Source organism: Centroberyx affinis, unplaced genomic scaffold, assembly GCF_046629955.1.
Source record: "Centroberyx affinis isolate AG114_WGS23_722 - 3 ecotype Tasmania unplaced genomic scaffold, CSIRO-AGI_Caff_v1 ptg000966l_1, whole genome shotgun sequence".
Lineage (NCBI taxonomy): Eukaryota > Metazoa > Chordata > Actinopteri > Beryciformes > Berycidae > Centroberyx > Centroberyx affinis.
In genome coordinates, this window is record NW_027279537.1 from 209,912 (window position 1) to 233,008 (window position 23,097).

Here is a 23,097-nt window from a genome sequence, read left to right on the forward strand (position 1 = left end):
GGAGGCTCGGCTTGCTGAGCTGGTTGAATGCTACCTGCATCTTTATAACTGATCAAATGTTTTCTGAATCCTCATATTCCCTCAGCTGCCTTTGTCCCTCACAAATTTGTATGTGACGGCATGTTCGACTGTGTTTCTATTTTGGGCAAGTTCGACTTTGTTATAAGTGTACAAGCCTTAAGTGGAAGAAGTCAGAAGAAGTCACTGGTTGTACTGTGCAGCTCCCAGGTGTCTGACTGAGTCTGTAGCAGGGTGTTGGAGAAAAAGCAGGCAAGCAGAACACTAAAATCCTTCTTGTGAATACACAATGATTTAACAACTAAAACAGTGTTTAATGATTAACATTTCAATCCATTTTGCAACAGCACAACCTGCAGGCAAGTATGGTCTGTTGCGAGGTTTGTGTTCCTGGAATTTCATTGGCAGGAAACTTGAAAGTGTTATGAGCTGGTAGAATCTAAATTGATACCTAAAAATAATAGAAGTGCTTTTGTCATTTCTGGACCTTTGAGGCATGTGGTTGTGGTTTTGCAAAGCTGGAGCATGTCAGTAATTTTCCGTGGTTGACAATAGCTGGCTTCACAAAACCAAACAATGTCAGTCCTTGCTAACTGGTCTCATGAAAGTGGTTATCAACTCACTCTGTCAACCCAGGACTTTCCAGTCCAGCTACATGCAGCATGGATAGATCCATGGAGCAGCTTTTTTAAGATAAGATAAAAGTATTGATCCCCGTGGGGAAATTAGTTTGTTGCAGGGTCAAAAGTAGTATGATTCAACCACGAAAAGGAAATGGAATGGCACACAAGTAGAATATCAAAATAAGCAATAAGAATAGTAGAAAATAACAGATACAAATAATAGACCGAATTGTGGGATTATATAAACATATGTTGCCGACAATTTCAACACGTTTAGTAGACTGTAAAAGTATGAAGGACAAACTATTATAATGAATACATATGAGCAATACAAAAACAGTGTAACAGCGAAAAGTATGCATTAGTGTAAATGCGTAAATAAATAGGCTTATCACTGCCTCGTTATTAAGGCACAGTAGGCATACTTTCCACTGATTTTAATCAAAACGGTTTCAATGCTTTACTTCATCATGTTGCTTCAACATTTTATTGTTATATACTTTCCACTGATACAATATTGTGTCATCACGTTGAGGCTGTAAACAGATTTTCTTTTAACAAAGTTGCCTCATGTTCAGGAATATGGGTGCAATTTACTGCACCAATCACTCTCGGGAATGCTATGAAAGAATTTCAGCACACTTAATATGCAACAGGAAATTCATTCATTATTAATTACTATAGTCTACTAATGTAAGCTACCTGCTGTTTGTTAGAAGCCCTCTTTTATAGCCAGAGTGGGCAAATGGCCTGGAAACGCTACAAACATTTATTATATCTGATATAATAAATCATCACAGAAAACAAAGTGGTTCTGCCGGTCTCTAAACACCGCTGCCCTGCCAACAGCCCTTTTTACTATCTGTTAATTCAGTAGTATCCCCCTGCACAGTTCTTTTTGTTACTTGTCTCATTCATTTGAATGCAATGTTTTTTGTTCATTCCTGGTTTTGTAGATGGTTATTGTAATGAAGTCCACGGGATCCTCTTGGACTGGTGAAGCCGTTTTTTCCAGAGAGCAGATTGGTGAGGAGGTGGACTTTTCATACATGTGGATCCGATGCTAGAAACTTTGTACTTACACCACAGGTTCCCCCGATAGAGTAGATGATCAGATTTTGGAGCAACTTAGCTTAACTGCATAAATGTGCATATTAATGAGGAATATCTGATTTTCTTGAAACTACAATTACCTCCTTCATGCTTTAAGATACAGAGTTCATATTAATACCACCCATGTGTTATGTGAAGACAAGTATTTGCTTTGGTGATTATGGTGGGATGGCCAGCTCAAATGCCTGTTACAGTTGGGTTAGGGTTAGTGAGTTTGATGCAAGCTGGCAATAGTAGTTTTGTCTTTGGTTGTCCCGACCCCCAAAATAAAGATGTCATTGGTATTCATTTGGTTACTTGCATCTGACAACGTGCATCTTAAGACAAAATCTTGTCCGCATATATTCTTTCTGCTCAAGGCATCGTAGAAGAATCCTTTTAGACCAGCTGCTTTTTGCTGCATAATGTGCTGCCCAGATTTCCAAGGTTTTACACTGTCCACATTCAGGCTCAAGATAGAAATGAACAGCAGTGACACCTTGAGGCTGTTCAGCCCATGTTGGCCCACAAATACAGGCGCAAGGTGTTGAAGTTTAAACTATAAAGATGTAGCAATGCGTGGCTGCTAATGGAGCATTGAGTGACCCACTTAAAATGCAGACGCTGTGACATGATCCCAGAATTCAGCGGGGCCCTTGAACAGTGCCTTTAGAGATGGGTGTCATTCCATAGGTAATTTTCTAAACATGCAAATTTCCCTAAACAGCAAAGACTCCCTGCCTGCACACCCTTACTACTGTATCTGTGTGGGTCTCATTCCCTCACGCGCATGAGTTTGCACTCCAGCATGCAATTTATTCGCTTTTTTCTTTTTTTATCCTGTATCACACTCATTCAATCTCTCTTGTTCTTTGTCTCTGCTGCGTTCACACACACAGAGCTGCAGTGTGGCACGAAGGCAAGGCTATATGAGGCATCTTGTTTACATCAGAGCCTGTCTCTTAGTAGATGGGAGGCTAAGAGAGGGGGCTCTGTTTATGCCACTTGGCCCATTGACGGGGCCTGGCACTACCATGTGGCTCAGGGCAGCCACCAGCTACAATGTGCGCCCAGTGCAAGGGGAAGGAGGGGGAGGTGAGGAAGAGAAAGGGAGGTGTTGCAAGGCCATCAAAGAAAAGTTCCAGCTTGTCTGACTAGACTCCCACATTTCTGGAATTCCATATTTTTCTCCCCCTTGCTTGTATGTATGTGAGTTCAGATGATTGCCAGGTCCACAGTATGCACAAGAATGATAGTGGGCCACTGGCCTGAAGATTTGAAATCGCAATCCTTGCCTTTTAAATTTGATTGGAATTTGGGAAAATGTGAGCCAGTAGTATGGTCAAAAGACCAGAGCAGGAGACTTGCATGTTGGATTGCTCCTAGCAAATCTCTCTCTCTCTCATTCTCAAACTATAACTTCATTTTTCCTAATATTTGAGAATAAAAATGACTCAAGAAATTATTAAGAAACAAAGTTCTGAATGTTGTCAGAGTGAAATATTGACCCTCGCTCTCAGGTTTCAGAAAGAAACAGACAGAGCTAACTCGCTAGTAGAAGTAGCTAGCTCGGTCGGTTTCTGTTGTATTAAAAACAGCCTGGTCTGTTTCTGTTTTTGTATCCGCTAAATTTATGTTAGGATTAGCATTACATTTTAAGATGGAATCAGATGTCATCTTGCTATGATAAATCAGACATGCTTTTTTTGCCAAAATGTTTGATTCCCCCCCCCCCCATTTTTTCTCTTGACTTATTTTGGAAATTCTTCATTATAACTATAACTACAACATGAGGTACTACATGGAGTCACATTTCTATTGGCCCTTGATCGCCTTGCTCCCACCTCCCCTTCATGCGCTTGTGATTGGCTGAGTGGTTTGAAGGTAGCTACTGTAATTAATAAAAAGGTGGAAGACTTAATCACATCACACTACTCTTGCATCCCTCCTGAATTGGCTTTTATTTAAATGCAATTTATGAGCAGATTTAAAAAAAAATAATAATAATAATAGTAATAAAAAAAAAAATCTTTAGTTTGCTCAAAATTACTCTTAGACGGCCCACCCAGGATTTTACAATGCAGGAAGAACCCTGCCAGATTTGGATAAATGTGACATGGAAGTGGGGCTAATGGCAAGGAACATCTATTTATTTACTGACCTCACATCTCAGTTCAGACTAATGAAAAAACAATCCTCCTGTCAAGATCCAAAAGGTTAAAGGGTTACATTCCCCCCTCGCCCCCTCCACACACATACAAATATGCAACTCTTTATCTCTCAATCCGCACAAAAACATGGATGCAGTGTGTGGATTTAGCCTTCATTATTTCCAGGCCTTCCAGGCCTTTCAGTGTTCAGAGAAAGAGTCAAAGGGCAGGTTTCCGTTGTCCTCTCATCCTATTGGTTTACCTTGCTTCCTGCTTTATTGGCTCTGCATTAAGGTAGCTGGTCATGCATTTCCTGTGGCAGCTTGTTCTTGACCCCAGTCACTCCTGCACAGTCATACAGTGCTCTCAGTCAACTTCCATTAGTGCTAATCTTCAAAAGCTGGATGCTGTCTAAGGTAAGTTAGGGCTACGCTCAGCAGCACAATGGACTTGGTTGTTTGTGGGTGTGTGTTTGTTTGTTGTATACCTTATCACCAATTTTTTGTTAAAATGGCAGCTCTGTATTTCATTATTATTATGAACTCCATTAATTCTAATATTACTCTAAAACACTCTGTTGTAGCTTGAGAAGAATCAGCTCAGTCAACCTGAACAAACTGTTAGCTTGCTAACTAGTCAGCAGGCTAATTTGCTAATAATGCTAGCATCTATTCGATACATTGGCTAGAGCGTATTAGTGATACGAAGTGATACGTAAACTGACCAGATACTACAGTTAACTAGTTAACATGCAGACATTATCTAAACACAAAATCAGCCAGATTTATTAGTGATGAATTATCAGTTCCCAGTCAAAAACAGCACCGAAATGAACCATGTGTGTTGAATTCTGTTGAGGTGACCACACCTCCAGCTCAAACAATGGAGGTCTGGAGAAATTCTCGTCATAAAATGTGGGATAACAAGACCTCACTGATTGGCTCTGAGTTTGAAACCAGAATCTTGCACAAAGCACCTTGTAATGGCACTGCTGGTTTGTTTTTCTCCCTGTGCAGAACAAATTTTCATTGCGGAGTAAATTTGAGTTAATATGCAAACTCTTGAAAAACAAATAAAAAAAATTTTAATCAGTACTTCTATTTTTGCAGAGGTATGCTCATTACCACAGATCGAGTCTCTAATGTCATCCATTGTTATTTGTGCCTTGCAAAGGTTCTGTTTCACTAGCTGAGTGGAAAAGAGAGAGATCCGCACCTGCGTTTTCTTTCAAAGTCCTTTATACGGGAGCTATTTGGTGTGCAAATCTCTCTCTCCACTCTGTAAGATATTTTTTGATCCAGCACCCACCCTATTGGGTATTGGGATGTGCGTGTCTTTTTTACTCTGTTTCACTAGCTAGCAAGCAGCTTCCTAGTTGTTCCTACGACCGTAAACAAGCGAGCACCAGTGTTGTGTTCCGCCGAAATTTGACTGGGTTGCTGCCCCTTTCTAACCAACTATTGTGTTTAAGTTTCAACAGATCTCTGTCCTTTGAGCCGGAGGCGTGACTACGCAAAATTAACACAGTACATTTAGCACCAGCCAGCTGGTCACTATTTTTGTTCTAGAGTTGAGGGCCTCCAATATGGCCACCAGAGGGTGTGCTGCATCATCTGAAAGCGTCGTACATCAGTGGTGTCCAGTCATGTGCTGTGGAGGGCTGAGGGGTGGCAGGTTTTCTTTCCAAGCAAAGACTACACCAGAAGATTTCACTGATTAGCTGCTCCCTCTCTGGTAGGTATGCTAATCGGTGAAATCACCTGGTGTAGCCTTTGGTTGGAAGGAAAACCTGCAGACTCTCGGCCCTCCCTGGCACATGATTGGACACCACTGCTCTACAGGATCAACTGGATGCCTATCAAGCTCCATTGTCTTGGCTACATTCAGCAATTGAAAGGGGATGTGTGTGTGTGTGTGTTTGGGCCCATGTATGTGTTTGTTTGTGTCTGCCAAATGTTTTTCCTTTGACACTCCCCCATACTGGCACTCAGTGGATCTGCTCTGCCATCTGGATCTGGACGTTGTTGGGTTCCCCTCTTGGCAGCGGGCGTCTGCATCCTTCTCCACCGCTCTGCTAGCATCTGAGGGGCTTTTTGCTTAGTAATGTCAGCGTCTGGCATAGCTGAACAGTAGACACTGTTAATGTGATCAGACAGGATATCTGTCCCCTGGCTCATGCAGAGATATTGCCCTCCACTCCCTGCTACAGCCTTCTGCCTGTCACCCCCTCAACCTTTGTGTGGGCAGGACATCTAAAATTACCTTTTTGCCCACCAGCTCGAGTGTTTTAACAAGACTAATTATTCAAAGAGACAGGGAATCACTGACATTTATGTTGGCCTTTTCAACCTCTCTTGCAATTTTTGTGAATTTTGTGACGGCACCTCCGGCCGCATCACAATAGTGTGATTTTCTTTTTCATGTTCACATTATATTTTTCATGTTTTCTTCCAGTACATGCACTAAGATGTGAATTTTGTAAAATCTGGTTCTGTATGCAAGAGTAACTTCTGTGTACAGTGGGCAGTCGGTTCCTGTCAGTGCATAGCGTAAAGCATGTTGTCCTCTTATATTGACATCATTCAGGCAACATTCACACTACAGGTGGAAGTGGCCCAAATCCGATTTTTATTTATTTATTTTTCGGGATCTGCATGTTTTTTGTTTTTTTTCTGAGCAGTGTAAACACCAAAAAACCTATTGGTGTGATAGGTTGACCGGTCAGATCTGAATTTATGTGGTTTTTATTCCTTAAAATTAACACGATTTCACCAGCTTCCATGATGTAAAGTCTCACAAATATGATGTCATTTGTTGTGTTTCATTTGCGCATGCGGGTCTTTTCACGGTGGAGGTCTGTTCAAACCGATGTCAGATATGGGTCACTTTCAAACATGAATGAGTTAAAAAAAGAAAATGTTGGATCTGAACAAAAAATCACAATTGAGCATTAAGGCCTGTAATGTGAACGTAGCCTCAGTCCTCCTGAACAATTCTAAAGTGCAGTCTCTGCTCTTCCTGTTCAGTGCAAGACAGCTAGACTAGAAATGTCATTCCTGAGGCAGGCCTCGGGCTGTTCCACAAAGGAGGCGAAGAAAAACGGGGCTTAATATGAAAAGCCTGACTTGGGTTAACCTAACAAATCAATCCGGGATCAAGCAGTTCCCAAAACCAAGTGGTGACAAGTGGAAAATGTCCTCCCAGTACTTAACTATTTGGGGGTAGGATAAGAAAAGATGTACAAGAGTCTCACTTCTGAGAGTCTCACCGTCTGAGGACCTGCACCTGTCACATAAAGGGAAGATTGACGGATAAATCTTATGTCATTTTGTTTTTGAATAGTACAGCCGATGCATTACCTTTTTTAAATTGTGCGAGCTGGGCCTAATGTATAAATAGAGCATGGATGTATCCCTTTAAGACCCTACTCAGATATCTCTTTGTTTAGTTCAGAGCGCCAGGCCATTCTAAGATGATTACAGGAAACGGCTGAATTACTTGGAAAAAAACAAAAGGAAACAAACTGACATTAGATGTTTGGTTTCTGGTGGCTGGTTGCAAATTATAGAGAAGGAATGATGGGTGGGAAAGGGTGGGAAAATTAGGTTTTGTCTCACAGATGGGGGCAGACTGGCGGAAATTCTCTATCCAGATATGAATATTTTACAGTGGATAGGCCTTTCTCCCTCCAGCTATCGAAATCATTATCATTAAGGGCTGGCACAAAGCTGTGATCATGACAAATATTGAAAACTCAGTCACTTTAATCTGACCCAGTATTCTCAGAACATTCCCAGGAATTAAGCTCTTACCAGCTAACTCATTAGATGATTCAACATTTAAAAAAAAAAAAAGACATACTGGAAGTGAGGTCTTTTATGTTTATATTGGCTTCTATATCTAAATATGTTGGGGAATCCCTGACTGCAGTGATTGTCCCGTAGGGATAATCTTTCCAACATGTCAGAGCTCTTGCATTTGCAGCCAGTAATAGTATCTGAAGTATCTGAATCTAATTATAATTCTATTGGGATAGTTTGGTAAGTAAGCCAATAAAATGAAGCTAAGCCTGAAAATTGACCTGACCAGGCTAGTCTGGAAGAATAAGTTTCCATGGTAACTTAGATCGGGCTTAAATAAACCTGCTTTGTAGAACTGAATTCCCTGAAAAATAAGCCTGACTTACTGAAATAAGGAACCAGAGTGCTGCTGGTTTTCTATCCTACCAGCTAGTTAGTTGCGTTCACCCTGCATCTCAGGTGTAAACCAGTCCCTGATGAGATGGATTAGATTAGAATGAAAACCAGCAGGGCTCAGGTACCACGATTGAGAACCACTGTTGTCAAGTAATATGTATTCAATCATTGGTTTTGCATTCATGTTTTTTGTGCTAGCTCTTGCTAACATGCATCCTGTCTCTGTCTGTAGGTGCTGATGAATGTGACCTAGCTATGCAGGCTCCCTGTTGGATCTTGGCTGTAACCTCCACCTGCTGACAGGACCTCGGCCTCAGCTTTAACTTCTGTCACCCCCCTGACCATTTCATTCCCTTCACGGCCCATAACACAGTTAGCCATGTCGGATGCCGCAGAATAACGAGTCGAATCGGGGGAAGAAACGAAAACTCCAACTTTTTCTAAACTCCCCTCAAAGGACTGCCATGTTTGTGTTAGAATGAGAAACTGAGCGAGGGGAAAAATTGGAAAGCAAGGGAAACCGAGGGGGCTGGAGCGCTAGTGTCGGTGACAGAAGAGAAGAGCCGTGGGGAGGGTGCCGTCCTGTCTGTAGGTTGGCGGCACCGCAGCCAGCCGGGCCCTGAGGATGACCAGCCTGTTCAGGCGCAGCAGCAGCAATGGAGGCTCCAGAAGCGGCGGAAGCGGCGGCGGCGGCGGGGGCGGCGACTCGACCCCGGGGCAGCTCAACAACAGCAGGTCCAACCGTCAGGTCCGACGCCTGGAGTTCAACCAGGCCATGGAGGACTTCAAGACCATGTTTCCCACGATGGACTACGAGGTGATCGAGTGCGTGCTGCGCTCCAACAACGGGGCGGTGGACGCCACCATCGACCAGCTGCTGCAGATGAGCATTGACGGACAGGGCTCGGATGACAGCTCCGACTCGGATGACAGCATCCCGCCAGAGGTCAGTGGAGTGGGTCAAAGGTCACCAACACCACAGGGGAATCTAAAAACAGCCCTAGCTAAATTGGTTCTTAATATTGACAACGTACTTCAAACCCTTCTTCTTTTATTTCAACCATTTCCTTTTACATTCTGACAGGGGTTTGAGCAATATGGGTATTTGAAGGCCGATATTGATATTTTTGGATTGAAGCTGCTAATAGCAGATATCTTAAAATGGATCATTTTCATGCCATAAAAGCTCAAACCTGGACATTGAGTAAATTTTAAGGGAAACACTAAGAAAAAGCAGCAAACATCCAGTTCAGGATATTCTCTGCCAAGAGTTGGATCGGTCTAAACCGACCCAAAACTCATCCTCTTTCCTTTCAACCGTTTCCTTTTACATTGTGACCACTGCTTTAGAGAGGGAATGAGTATGGATTTGCTAAGACAGCTCTTAGGTATTGTGTGAGCTGCACCGTACCAGGTTATCCCGTGTCTGACACCCTTTACCTTGTCCAGGACAGGACAGCTAGAATGTTTGCTTCAGACACAGTGCATTAACCCAGGGCTTCATGACCCACGAGAGATGCTGCTGACTCAAGCACTGATTGAATTCGATCCCAACTCAAGCGTGAAAACCATAATGCATTACTTAGACCCCCCCCCCCCTCCCCCCAACCTTGTCTCCCACTGCATCTCCCTTATAGCAGCGCTGCAGTTGAGTTAATAGAACAACGTTAATTAAAGGAATGGTCCACACAATTTGAAAAAATGTCATATATCTTTTTGTTGTTTCTGAGATTGTGTGTGATTTGTATTTTTAAGCAGTGCTTATCATGGTCTGTAGCACAACCATTGTCCACGCAGCTAAATTTAACATCAATGACAGGAAGGGCTTTGGATCCCATTCCTGAAGGGAGCGTTTTCAGCACTGTAACCTCCAGTCATCCTACCAGAATAGAAAAAAAAAATCACAGCGAGGTTTCTAAATCCAGTATGTGTTTGTGTCCCAGTTAGGTTGTCTAACACTATAGCCTTAACCCAGATATGAATAACTCTAATTTGGAATGACAGTGAAGTGCTTTCAGAAGTGCAGACCCATGGCCAAACAATTGTCACATTTGTTTTTTTTTCAAGCTTGGAATGCCTGTAGGTTTGTGTTTGCAAAATGAAATTCTCGTCAGGGTTAAACATGTTAAAAAGTTCGCTCTCTGGTTTTCGCTAGATTCTGGAGCGAACGTTGGAACCAGACAGTTCGGACGAGGAGCCCCCTCCCGTCTACTCTCCACCGACGTACGATATGCACATCTACGACAGGAAATACCCAGAAGCCCCGCCGACACCCCCGCCAAGGTAAGGAGGAGGGCTTAGATCCTGATCGGGAGCAGCTGACGCCTTGACGACGCAATTATCAAATTAAGAGCTACAGAAAGAATTTGCTGCTAAGAGTGGGTGTTTTCCAAAGTCTTTTTAACATTGCTGACACAGAGTAGAACCTTGTTTATCATAAACATCAAAATTATTCTGAATAAGCTCGGGGGTCAGTCAGTACCTTTTCAGTGTTCTGAACATTTCACTCTTCCAAACAACCTCCATCCCTGGGGGGGTTCACAAAAACAAGATTCTACTGTTTATTCCATTTGGCTGCTAAACTTTCACTGATTCAACACAGTGTGGGAAGACAGTCTGACAGGGCAGACAAAGGCAAATTCAGGGCAAATTCACTTATTCACACTGAAGAGTACTACAGTGCTAAATTCTCACCTAGAGCCTTTGTTCAAATGGTTTTACAAAGCCTAAATTCCTTCTCTTTGCTTCTATGCTGCCTTGTGGATTTGCATGCTCTGAATATGAATCACAGCAGCCTTTGTAGATCTTGTGAACCCCAACTCCCACCCCCCACCCCTGTCCCTGTCCCTGTTGTTATCATTACTTGCTCCACCTGGTGGTCACTGTAAAAAACTGCAGATTGTCTTTCAGCTCCCCAAACAGCCCCATTGATGTGCATAGACTAGATTAGCACTGATCATAACCATATGACATGTGACTGGATTGGCAACACCCAGACTATCAAGATATATTTTTAGGATAATTCTGGTTATTTTCAACCTGAGCCTTATTTTCCTAGTTTTTGCCATCGATTGATTGCATCACTGCAGAGCTTTATGTTATTGTGTTGAAAAGACTTTAAACGCTTTCCAGGGACCACTGTTAGAACTTGCTTTGGCCCTCAAGTGTGTACTGGAGGTATGTAAAGCTCTACATTGTGCATTGGCGCCTGCTAACAGATGAAGATAATACAAGGGGAACAAAACAAAACTGGAGTGGAGTCCTTTAAAATTCAAGAGATAAGGCAAGGGAATAAAAACGTCTCTAAAAAGTGACTCAAACTGCTGAAATCAACCATGATCTGGCTTCAGGAGCTTTAACAGATAGAGTGTTCTCATGCATTACAGAGACTAAAGAACATATCAACACTACAGAAGATTTTCTTCAACTGCACAAACAGAATGATTTCTTGCATGAAAAGGTCAACCAGCTTGAAAACTACAGCAGATGCAATATAGTAGTATCAAACCTAGATTTAAGATGACTCATAACATTGTCCATTTCTATATCATACATGGCATGGCATGTGAGAGTGAAAGCAACACCCTGACAAAAATTCTCCTTACCCACTGGATATTGCAGTTTAGGTAACTTCACTAGTGTTAACGCAAATCTGAGGAACAGTTTTAAAAATAAATTCACAGATATTGCGTTTTGTGTTGCTAGAAAGTCCACCGCAACTTCAAAGTCTGATTCTCCTCTCCCCAATGCAAAATGCTTCTCAGAGATAAATATAGTTTACCTCAAAAGAAAATGACATCTGTTTTGAGAAATCGGCTGAATAATTTCTTTAAGATCTGGCAACCACGCACGGATTTGTCCGTACCCATCTGTATCTGTACCCATAATGTAAATGCTATTATACTGTAGCTCAGCTGTAATATCTGTTCGAGATCATATGTTTGTCTTTATTATTTTTTTCTATATATACTTTCTGTATATACTTTCTTCCTCCAATGGTTGTAGTTGGGGGTTGAGGGGATTATGTCCATTTGTTAATTGAAAATAGAATAGTGCCAAAAAAGAGAGATTAAAGTAATTGGTTTCGCGGAAAATGCCCACAGGGCCTTTTTTAATGTGGAGATATGAGGGAATCACTTGTCAATCAAACAGTGTGGCCGGTTCTGTGACGTCTTTTTCCTTGATTTTCTGTTGATGAACCTGCTCATGCTAACTACCCACTTCTTCTATTGATTTCAAACAAACTAGAAATGCAAAACACTTCCTATGCGCCACAGGATTTTTCCCAGGAAAGACACCGGGTGCTCAGAACAGCAAATGTGAAAGCTTTCATGAACTGGCTTTAGAGTGAATCACTATTGGGTATATCAATCAGTAATAGAAAGTAGCAAAAGAGACATTTATTCATATGAAAATATGTTGCATATTATTAGTTTTAAGAATTGGTTTTCAGAGGGCGTTACATCTCAGGGCAAATTCTAAAAAGGCAGTCATTGACTCATAAGATCCTCTTTGCAATTCAAATTCTGTAAATCAAGAATAGTTTCAAATGCCAATGGTTATTAAATTGCTAATATACCTAATGCTATTGGTAATATTGCTAATGTATCCCATTATTTCACATTACTCCCACAGATTTGAAGCTCAGCCACCTCCGGGCCACCGACAGGTCGGAAGCTACCGGAACTGGAACCCTCCCTTGCTTGGAAATCTCCCAGATGATTTCCTGCGGATCTTGCCACAGCAGTTAGACAGTATTAAGGTAAAGACATCCCGGCATGTAGATGCCAAGTTGAAGCTCTTACTCAGAAATGAGACTAAACTGGATACATATTGGGTCAAATCCACATGAAGAGATCTCTCCAATGTCAGAATCACATTTCCTCAACACCTCAGTAATTAACCCTCTGGAAACAAACCTCATGTGTGATACATGAGGTTTGTTTCTAGTCACACACTCCAGTGCACATCAGAGGTGTAGAGGCTTTGCAGTTGTCACAAATCCTTTATCCACCATGTGTGGCTCCATCATGGAGGTCCATTGCAGAATTAGCTGTGTTCAGATTATGTCTAAATTTAAAGGAACTGGGCTACAAAGGGAGATAACTAAAAATAATGTTGTGGGGTATATGTAATGTTGTGTAGGTTAATTCACTAATATTATAAGTAAAATACTCTGATAAGGTGGATTTGTTTCCAAACGCAGTAAACTGTCTTGTCTTTAGCCCTAGTCTCTACTCCAAAACACTCTGAGTTGTATCTTGAGAAGAGTCAGCTCAGTTAACCTGGAAAAAAATGTAGTTTTTTGGCTTTGTTAGCTAGCAAACTTAGCAAAGCAACCAATGTTAATGTTAACATGCCACTATGAATGGCTAGCTTCTGTTAGACATGTTAGCTAGTGTGCTAATCAGATGTGTTAACAAGACACTGATGGTTAGCTGACAGATACTGGTTAGCTAGCTAACATGCTAAAATTATGTAAATGCAAAATTGATTTGTCCATGGTGAAATGATCAGTTCCCAGACAAAAACGACACAGAAATGAATCATGTCTATTCAATTCTGTTGCACAGCCAAGTCATATATTCAGAAATGCAACCAGCTGTTCATTATAGAGTGTAAATGACGTCTAAAAAACTGAATGTTCTGAATTAGCATGACACCTGTAACCTCTGCTTCCCCCCCCCCCCCCCCCTCCCCAGCAGAGCTCACAGAGCAGTCTCTCCCAGCCTTCGTCGTCCTCCTCCTCCTCAGTCTCTTCCATAAGCCAGTGGACGGCCCCGTCCGGTTCTCAGTCCGGAGCTGCAGGGACCAGCGGAGGTCCGGGGCCGGCGGCGGCGGCAGCGGCGGCGGCGGCGGGAGCGTCCGAGCAAGAGAAAAAGCTGAAGCAGTACCTGGAAGACGAGCGCATCGCCCTGTTCCTGCAGAACGAGGAGTTCATGAGGGAGCTGCAGCGCAACCGCGAGTTCCTCATTGCCTTAGAGAGAGGTTCGGCTTTTAATATCCACGCCACACAGTATGCACATAGCAATCATGTCACGTTAGCATTCTGATCAGTGTCCATAGCTGTACTTTTTTTGGTGGCATAGTGTGTTATGCACAGGATGTAGGCAACTGTAAAATAAATCGTAGAATACCCGCACATATTTACATCTTGAGGTTGCGTCATACTTTACAGTTTATACTTAGATACTGACAAGTGCTTTGATAGTCCTTGTCTCATTAAAGCCCTTTGTCTTTTACTGTTATTCCTATATAGTTTGCCTCGATGCAAAAGTCCTATGCTTGTCTCCGTCTCTCATAGTCTCACATCCCTCAGCTTATGACCAAGGCACTTGCTTCCATGCTTGTAGAGAAGATTTAAAATAAACCAACCTCTCAGCTATTAACATGATGGTATATTCATCAGTACTCTTAACAGGGTAATGTTTGCAGACCTGAGAAAAATATTAGTAGTAGAAAAATATGAAGTTTTAGATCAAGCACGCGAGTGAAGTTCACATGGTTCCATGTGTTGTTGGGCTTGTTTTTATAAATAGAAAATTTACTAAATGGATTTGGAAGTTGCGGTTGTTCCTGAACCACACTCAAGGTTGTTGGAGTGTTTGACAAGTGTAACTAAGTGCTTGTGTATGTATAATGGACAGCCTGTGAGAGTGAGTAAAGATAATACTCTTCCAGTAACAACAACAGGATATTTGGCCAGTGACTGATTTTACATTGATTTTCTAAGGCACAGGAACGTTCCCAAGGGCACAGAGTTTAACAGAATGAAATTGTTGGAAAAAAAACATGGTGGGAATAATGCCTCAGAGTGCCACTGAAACGCGAGCTTTTCTAGCCAAGACGAGGATTCAAGATGCGGTCCAACAATGCAATCATCCTCAAACTGTTTCCCCTTCTCATCGAACCCAAAATGTGACCATAGGCTGCTCAAGATGGATGGACACGCAGGAATCTTAAGTTCCTGCTCCATCCTGCCAGAGCTCCATCATCACACCTTTTGTTCCTCACGTCAGTGGTCATAACATCTGCTCTCTGTTTTTAGATCGCTTGAAGTATGAATCAAAGAAATCAAAGTCCAATCATTCATCTAGCATGGAGAATTCCACAGGTAGATATCACTCATCAAGCTTCCTCTGCCAAGCTATTTGTAACTTTGTCTGTGCACATTGAATTCTACTGAATACTGGTCTGCGTGTGTGTGTCTATGCATTCACTGTGATTTTTGTCGGCCGTGTCAAGGATTTGTGTGTTACGGACATGGTACTATAAATACTTGTGCATCTACGTTTGACGTGTTTGATCTTGTGCATGTTTGTACATTAGCACATGTGCAGTGCGGCAGTGTTGCTGTGTGTCTGTCTGCAGGAGAACACTGCGCTTCAGCTTCAATGGAGGCCGTCTCGGACGACGCCATGTTCAGAGACAAACTCAAACACATGGGCAAATGTAAGGCTTCCGATTTTCAAATGCTACTCGTGTTTCCCCGAATAATTCTATCAGCCTCTGGGAGCATAATGTCTACCTGCTTGGTTAATGACCTTCATTGTTTCCCCCCCATTCAGCGACGAGAAAGAAGCTGTTTGAAATTGCCCGAACATTCTCAGAAAAGACAAAGAGGAGAAAGTCTAAAAGGAGGACACTCCTGAAGCACCATTCGTATCCTTCATTATTATTAAATTACTATTAAAGTTCCTTTTTTCTGTTTTTTCTGTTCTTCTGAAACTAGCCAAATCTTATGGTTTAATCACCACATTAATTTGCCATGTAAAAAGTGGAAACTCTTTAATTCTCAGTAATTATCCGAATTTCCCAATTTTAGTAACTGAGTTTTGTTGTTCTTAACCAAGCTCTTCTCCAGATTGGGCACAGCCAACTCCACAGCCAACCTCCTCGATGATGTGGAGGGAAACCCCTGCGGTAAGATGGATTCACCTGACATGACCCAGAAAATATGATACATCACCGCTTTGTTCATCTGTCCAGTCACTCTTATCTGTCCAGTCACTCTGTTTATACGGTGCCACATGAATGGCACCATAAAAACAGAGTGTGTCATGCCCAACATCCTACCTGCTTTACTCAACGCAGTTCATTTTGTCTTTTTCTTATGCTACCAATTTATAGTTTCACAACATTGTTCAGCTATGTTCAGTCAGAAGTCAGAAATCCTGAGCCTTAATGTCAATCAGTTTGTCAGTAGTCACAAAACTGCTCCAAACACTAGTAGCACTCCATGTGCATTTATTGCTCTAACTGGAGACAAGCAGCTTGAACGGAGTGAAGGTGAAACAAACACACTTCCTAATCCTCAACCAAATGAAATCCAACCAAGCAAAGATGAGGAGACGTCCTCCATCATGTCGGCATGGTTTGGCTGTAAAATGTCAAACACTGAGCAGGAGAGTATCATCTGCAAGCTTTGTTGAGCAACTGTCATTGCCAGAAACCTATTTTAAGCGTGTACAAGCACGAAGAAAGCTCCAAAATGGGCTCTTTTGTAAGATAATATTGTAAGCTTTTCTTTTGCTTCAGCTTTATCAGAATGTTTAAAGCTACACTAGGCAACTTTGCGCTTGGTTGCTCCAAGAAGCAGTGAGAGGTAACTATTTTAAAAATTGTAACTTCAGTGCCCAGACGTCAAGGTGACGCTCATGTTCATCAACCCGGCCGGTCTGTGATGTTTTATACCAAAAGATACCAAAGAGACGAGAGAAGGATCTAATGTTGGCGAGTCCAGCTCTCTCTGGACGGTGCGCTACTCACTGCTGACAGTTTGTATTTCACTCTTAAGTTTGGATTAATGACTTCCTGTGTGGAGAAGATTTCCCACCAGTGACCATACTGACACCAGGATTTAATTTGGGCAAACAGGGAGAATCTACAGCGTCAGCAATTAGTCCGTATGGGACGTGCTTACCTGTTGCAACCCCACTTTGTGATTCAGGCTCCTAAAACGGGGGGGATATTTACATAAAAATCTTGCCCAGTGCAGCTTTAAGTGAGTTTTCCAAATAAAATATCAACATATCATACCAGCCCTTAACTTAACACAATGTAACTGCACTGTTGAAATCTTAGGCAAAAAGCAGGCATTCCCACAGTGTTCAAATTACAGTTTTGTTTTGTTTTTTTCCTCTGCTAGTTTTTTTTTTTTAGGATTACATATCTGTGACATGAAGCAGATTACAAAGGCTTATTACTGGAGATGCAGATCTAACCCTGAGCGTCTTTTTCTCGTATGCTCATATGTTTCTGTATCTTCATCCAGATGAAGACGGTCGACCTAGAAGAGCAGCCACTCAGGAAGAGAACGAACCAGGCAAAGAGCCGATATCATGGTGAGCATCCACAAATAAATCATTTCAGTGTAAAATGTCTTACATCTAGAGGTCTTATATTTTTTCACCATGTAATGACAGGTTGGTTTGTGCTACATGTCTACTCTTAGGGTTAGGGTGTGTGTGTGTGTGTGTGTGTGTGTGTGTGAGGACATGGCTAAGGCTTATGCATAAGATGTAGAGAATGTCTTCATTCTTAGTGTTTACAGTTTATTTTAAGGTCAGCCGGTCAGCTGCTAAAATCCTAATCAACCAGACTCCCTCCTGCCTTTCAGATCCTCCCGTGCTGCACCACATCAGGGTTACCATGGCGACCGCAGCATGACCCATGGGTGGTGGCCTTGCAGCTCTTCCTACCCCCCAACCCCAACCCCTCCACCCCTCCCCCCTCTCTCTCTCTCTCTCTCTCTCTCTCTCTCTCTCTCTCTAATACGAACCAGCCAATCCAAGACCCAGCGATGGGTTGAGACCCCCCCCCCCCTCCTACCCAGGGAGAGGAACTGGACTGTTCCCCATACACTGGGCTTATAACTGTCCATAACTGCATTATCTCTGTATTATAACACTTTGTTAATATATAATTTCAAAATGTAAAGGAAAGATGCATTAGTCCTTACCAATATTTTTTACTCGTTTCCTTTTAAATCTCCGTTGTGATAGGTGCATTAGCCGTAGTGATGATCTTGCCATATTAACCCATGGTATTTTTTTCCCAGTCCTATACAGCAGCACACTGTATGTATGCCTATGATTAGGGTCCCTCAGGCTGGGCATTTAAAAGCCAAAGTGTGCACATGCCCCTTTATATACTCTAACCACGTAGAGTGCTTTTCTACCACGTTCTTTTTTTTTTTTTTTTTTTTTGGAATAGTAATATTTTGCCGTTTCTGGAACGTCACCCCCCCCACACACACACAGATCTCCGACCTCTACTGTCATATAAGTCTGAAAATGAAAGGAACTTCTCCTGGAAGTGTGAAGCAGGAAAACTGTCCAGAGCAACACACACACACACACACACTCACACACTTCAGGCCGAGGTCGGCAGTAAGCAGTTTTGACTCAGTGGGACAGGGGTTATGTAACTGAAAATCTCGTGTGTCAGAACACCGTGGCACTTCAAGTTGTACCTGCTCAAATGTCAACACAGTCTCCGTGGCCGTAATAACACACAGCTTATCACATGTTGGGGGGCGGGGGTGGAGGGGGCGTTCACAGCAAGCATGTTGGGAGCAGTTTAGTGGAACACGGGAACATTTTCTCCTTTTTTAGTTTGGTCGGGTACGGCCAGATAAGAACGGTGCCATTCGAAGTCAGCGGCACCAAATAACTGCTGAGGAAATCAGGACTCAGCTCAGGTTCGGAGCGTCCGAGAGTATTAGCATATGAAGGCATGTCTGACAAGTAGCCTAGACCTAATATAGAAGTGTGGTTGAATTTATACTGTGAAACAAACAGGAGCCTAGCTGCGTGTTTGGCCTTGGGAGAGATAACATGTAGCGGTGAATAACCGGTACAAACTGGAACAGAGAAGGAATGCGAGGGACAAAGCTTGACGTGCGACCCGCACCAGTTGTAACAAGATTCAAGGATAAGTGATTGGGTCTTACAAGATTTAAGACATGATTATAATTCTAAAGGTTAAAGGTGCATATGAGTCAAACAGGTTAAAGGTAAATTACTCTTCTACATTATCACACCTCCAGTTGGTTCTCTTTGGTCCGAACCATAGTGGAAAAGTTGACTTTGTTGCATTTTTTTGTATTTGATTTGTTTAGGTTCACACTGACCAATTACAATTGAACCAGGGCTTGTAAACTAAAGTCACAGTCTTGCCTGTGCTCTTCTTCTCTGGCGTTCATACCAGTTAAGAACACATGAAGAAATAGCTGCATATGAGCATCAGTCCAGACTTCAGTTTGTTATTCTAGGAGTCAGGAGTCTCGGTGCTCCAAACATGCTTGGAGTGAACGTGCCCATAAAGTGCAAGTTTCATTCCCCCATTCCAAAGCTTTGCTAATATCCTGCCAGATTTCAAGAACTCTTGTAATAAACCTAAACGAAATCTAAGCACGATATTACGGAAATGGAAATATCACTCCAAACTACACTGCCATATCTCAAACTGTCCCCGTAGCCTTTTTTCAACGCATCATTTCTATATTGATCTCGTCTCCTTGAGTGACGGGGAACGCATATTTCTAAATGCCAGTGTTATTACTGTAAACGATGTTGTCATTTTTAGACACGCTAGAACAGAATGGCTGTGATTTACGCTTCAGTGATGGACGGATAATTCTCGGTGTGTGAGCGGAAGTGGGCTGGGGGGAGAAAACGGATCCGGAACGCGATTGGATGATCCCACTGTGAGGACCCGCTCTGATAGGCTGCTAATAAAACTGAAGACTAAAGTTGGCCCAGTGCTTTATCTGTACGACTCTGTAGACAGAACTATTTGAGAATCATGGATTTGATTTTTTTTTTTTTTTTTTTTTTAAAGCTTGTGATCCAAAAGGTTTTTCCGTCTCCGATTGCGTTTTTGTGCAGAGACTGCCTATCCCCCCTTTTTCATTGTACTGTAGATCTTTTAAAAGTATAGCATGGATTAAAGCAATAGTAAAAGTTTAATGTAGCCCGTCTGAATGCAAGGTGAAGAAGAAGAAGAAGAAGAGGAAGCTGATGTTCTGGACACATCAAGAAGGTCACAAGAAAACTGTTGGATTCTCTTCTGACTCAGATGAATTAACTTTCAATCAATGAATGGAAATTTCCTTCTTCCCTTGTGTTTTTTTTAAATTTTATTTTGTTGTCTCTTAAGTACTTAGTTCATTTTCTTGTAATTGAGAGTGAAATTAATATCTGCCACCATTAAAATATGTGAAGGTGCTATTCACTTATTTAAAGATGAACAAAGTGAGGGATATTGATTAAGGAGCGTGTCGAGACTTGTAATGTGATGGTGATGTAAACAGATGGAAGGTGAGCAGGTTCAGATGTCGATGGAGAGAAGAAGCAGGGGTTTTGTTTGGAGGATAAAACCCTGAGGTTCTCCTGTGATCAGGATTAGGTGAAATGCTGACTCATGTTGACCGTCATTTTGTCATTTTCCTGGGTTTTCACCAGCTTTAACAATGCGAAAAGCCACTGACATCTCTAATATTGCAATGGCACACAAGGGGGCGCTGTTGTTAATATAGACTGCCATCCGGCTGGAAATGCCCAACTTTGATTTCTCTTGTTTTTGTGGTATTATGATAACTGATATGTAGAAACGCATTTTGAATTGGAGTTTTATATTGAATTAAAGTACATAAATGCCACTAAAGCAGGAGTTTGTACAGCGGAAGTAGTGTGTCACTGAGAAGAAAAAGAAAGTCAGCTATTTGAATGAATTTGCTGACTGTAATTGGAGTTAAAAGTCAAAAGTAGGCCTAATAACGAAACTAACAGCTGCAGTCAACATGAGTCACAGACCGCAAACTTGACCGGATGGCTCGTGTTTGTTTAAGTCCGTGACATTTCACCCACTTTCCAGTAAGCCTGTCAATTTCAATATACTCCAGACTCAGACTCATGTGATATCAGTCAGCCGCCAGGTACTTGCATATCCTTGGTTCACAATACTCAGTTCTCTCTGGAGGGGAAAAAAAAAAGAATGAAACAAAATCCTTCATGGTGTTTAGTATTCAGTTCTCGGCTTTTTGAATGGCGTTTTATGAGCCGGTTTGATTGTTTAGAGCGACGTTTGTCTATGTGGTTTTTTTTTTTTTGGTTGTTTTTTTTTTTTGCTGTGATGTGGAAATGGGTTGATGTTTAATTCTTCTTCTAGAAACGATGTTCTCCTCTCAGGGAAGCCTAGCCCCCCCCCCCACCCCCCCGCTATGAGACTCTTCTCATTTACAATTTGTCGGACATAACTGTACAAGCACAATGACAAAAAAAAAAATCTCCCGTTCAGGAAAGACGTTTCTTTCCCAAAGGCTAAATCACCACTCTCGGGGTATCATTCACTCCACATTGGAAACCAAAATGACATTCTTCACATTTAATGAAATTTCAGTCCAGTAGCCTACGGCGACATATTTCTCTTTCTGTTTGATCTTTGCACGTTCACAGTCGCCAAACACACTTTAGTCTTCCAAAACGGAGAGAACAACGGTTTGAAATAGACTTGGAGTTTGCCTGGAAGGAATACTTCACTGTACTTTGTAAATGTAAAAACCGGCCAGCCACATCTGACTCACCATTAAAGGAGAAATCCACCCGAACACCTAAACACTGTTAAAAACAGCTACTGGCAATGCACCTTGCATTTCCGGCTCCACTTTGTTATGTGGTGGTGTGTTTGTTTTCTTTTTATTCCCGTGGATAACCGGCCAATCGTAGGTGATGTGTCATGTTGAAACATCAGGTTTTGGTGTCAGTCCCTCAGAATCAAAGCGAGGGCTTCTTTCTAGAGCCGCCATTTTGCACCGAGAGACGTTCAACAATCATACAGGGAGGAATCCATCGTAGAAGAGGAGATAGACCGGTTTCTCCACCGAGAGTAGCCTCAATAGACCAGAATGCAATGCAGGCACAAGATGTAGGAAATCACTAAGTCAGGTTGAGGGAAAGGTCGGGTTCACCAAAAAAGTAAAATTCAAAACACTTCATCACAAAATTCCTGAAATGCATTGATCATCACAGATTGATGTAGACCAGGGTAAGAGGATCCAAGGGTGGACTTCTCCTTTAATGCTTATGAAGAACCTGATTCACTCAACATTTTTGCCGCTCAGCAGTACTGAAAGGATTTATGATGAGCTGTCAGAACGCCAAGATGTCCCTGTACAATATTAGATGTGTGTGTGTGTGTGTGTGTCATGAATGTACACAGAATTGAGGTTAGGCCATTGAATATTCTTGTTTACAATGCACATGGCTCCGCTCATAACAACCCTTATCATAAGAATGTATGCCATAATAACGGAACAGAAGAACCATGCCGAGTCTGATAGTGTTCAGGCCTTGGACGCCAAAACAGGAAGAAAAACATCAGCCATCATTGGAACTGACACTCTTTTGAGGAACTTTGTATGACAAACAGTTGATTTGGTTTCGGAGGGGGAGGGGGGAGGGGGTCAAATTTAGAGGAGTGTACCGGGAAAATGTATTTTCTCCCCACAGATGTGTAAAGGTTGTTCAAGTGATTGTTGATTTTATTTCCAGAGCAGAGTTTTCTTATATGTGAGGACGTTTCTTAGCCATTGAAATAATTGTGTTGTACCCTGTCTGATTTGTTTGTGAATTATATTTGTAAAAGACATTAACATGACCATTAAAGTTTTTTCTATAAATTCAACCGGAAGTAAAAATCTGAGAATTAATAATAATAAATGTCTTTTTTCAGAATGGGTCTGGGCCTTTTGGACAATGCTGCCAAAAGATGGAAGTAGAAAAATGCTTAGGTCTCCTCCATTTTTGAGGTCATATTTTAGAGCATTAAGGATTTTAGGTTTGGTCTTTTGTGAGCAGTCTATAATCTGACTTCTATTCTGTACTCAAGACAAATTCCTCAATGCTTTGCATGTTTTCTAATATCCTAGAACAGGAACTACCAGAACCACATTGTTCTCAAAAGCAGCATTTTTTTTTTTATCTTTGAGAACAGTCCAAACTACGGTTTGACTGA

At 41.9% G+C, this 23,097-nt stretch overlaps 1 protein-coding gene across 3 annotated transcripts in view; it reads left to right on the plus strand.

The window, feature by feature from the left end:
- The window catches only part of cuedc1b (CUE domain containing 1b), a 37,126-nt gene extending 14,389 nt beyond the window's left edge, over positions 1-22,737 (plus strand). For 2 of the 3 annotated variants that reach the window (XM_071522209.1, XM_071522210.1), the window contains exons 2-11: positions 8,312-9,025; positions 10,235-10,362; positions 12,715-12,841; positions 13,785-14,067; positions 15,128-15,193; positions 15,409-15,531; positions 15,648-15,741; positions 15,944-16,002; positions 17,354-17,423; positions 17,699-22,737. In XM_071522209.1, coding sequence (XP_071378310.1) covers positions 8,705-9,025; positions 10,235-10,362; positions 12,715-12,841; positions 13,785-14,067; positions 15,128-15,193; positions 15,409-15,531; positions 15,648-15,741; positions 15,944-16,002; positions 17,354-17,423; position 17,699 — 1,272 coding nt within the window. In that variant the 5' untranslated portion in view covers positions 8,312-8,704 and the 3' untranslated portion in view covers positions 17,700-22,737. Of the gene's footprint in view, positions 1-8,311; positions 9,026-10,234; positions 10,363-12,714; positions 12,842-13,784; positions 14,068-15,127; positions 15,194-15,408; positions 15,532-15,647; positions 15,742-15,943; positions 16,003-17,353; positions 17,428-17,698 lie in introns of those variants that run through there. The other variant, XM_071522211.1, reaches the window with a different exon arrangement.
- The last annotated feature ends 360 nt before the right edge of the window (positions 22,738-23,097 follow it).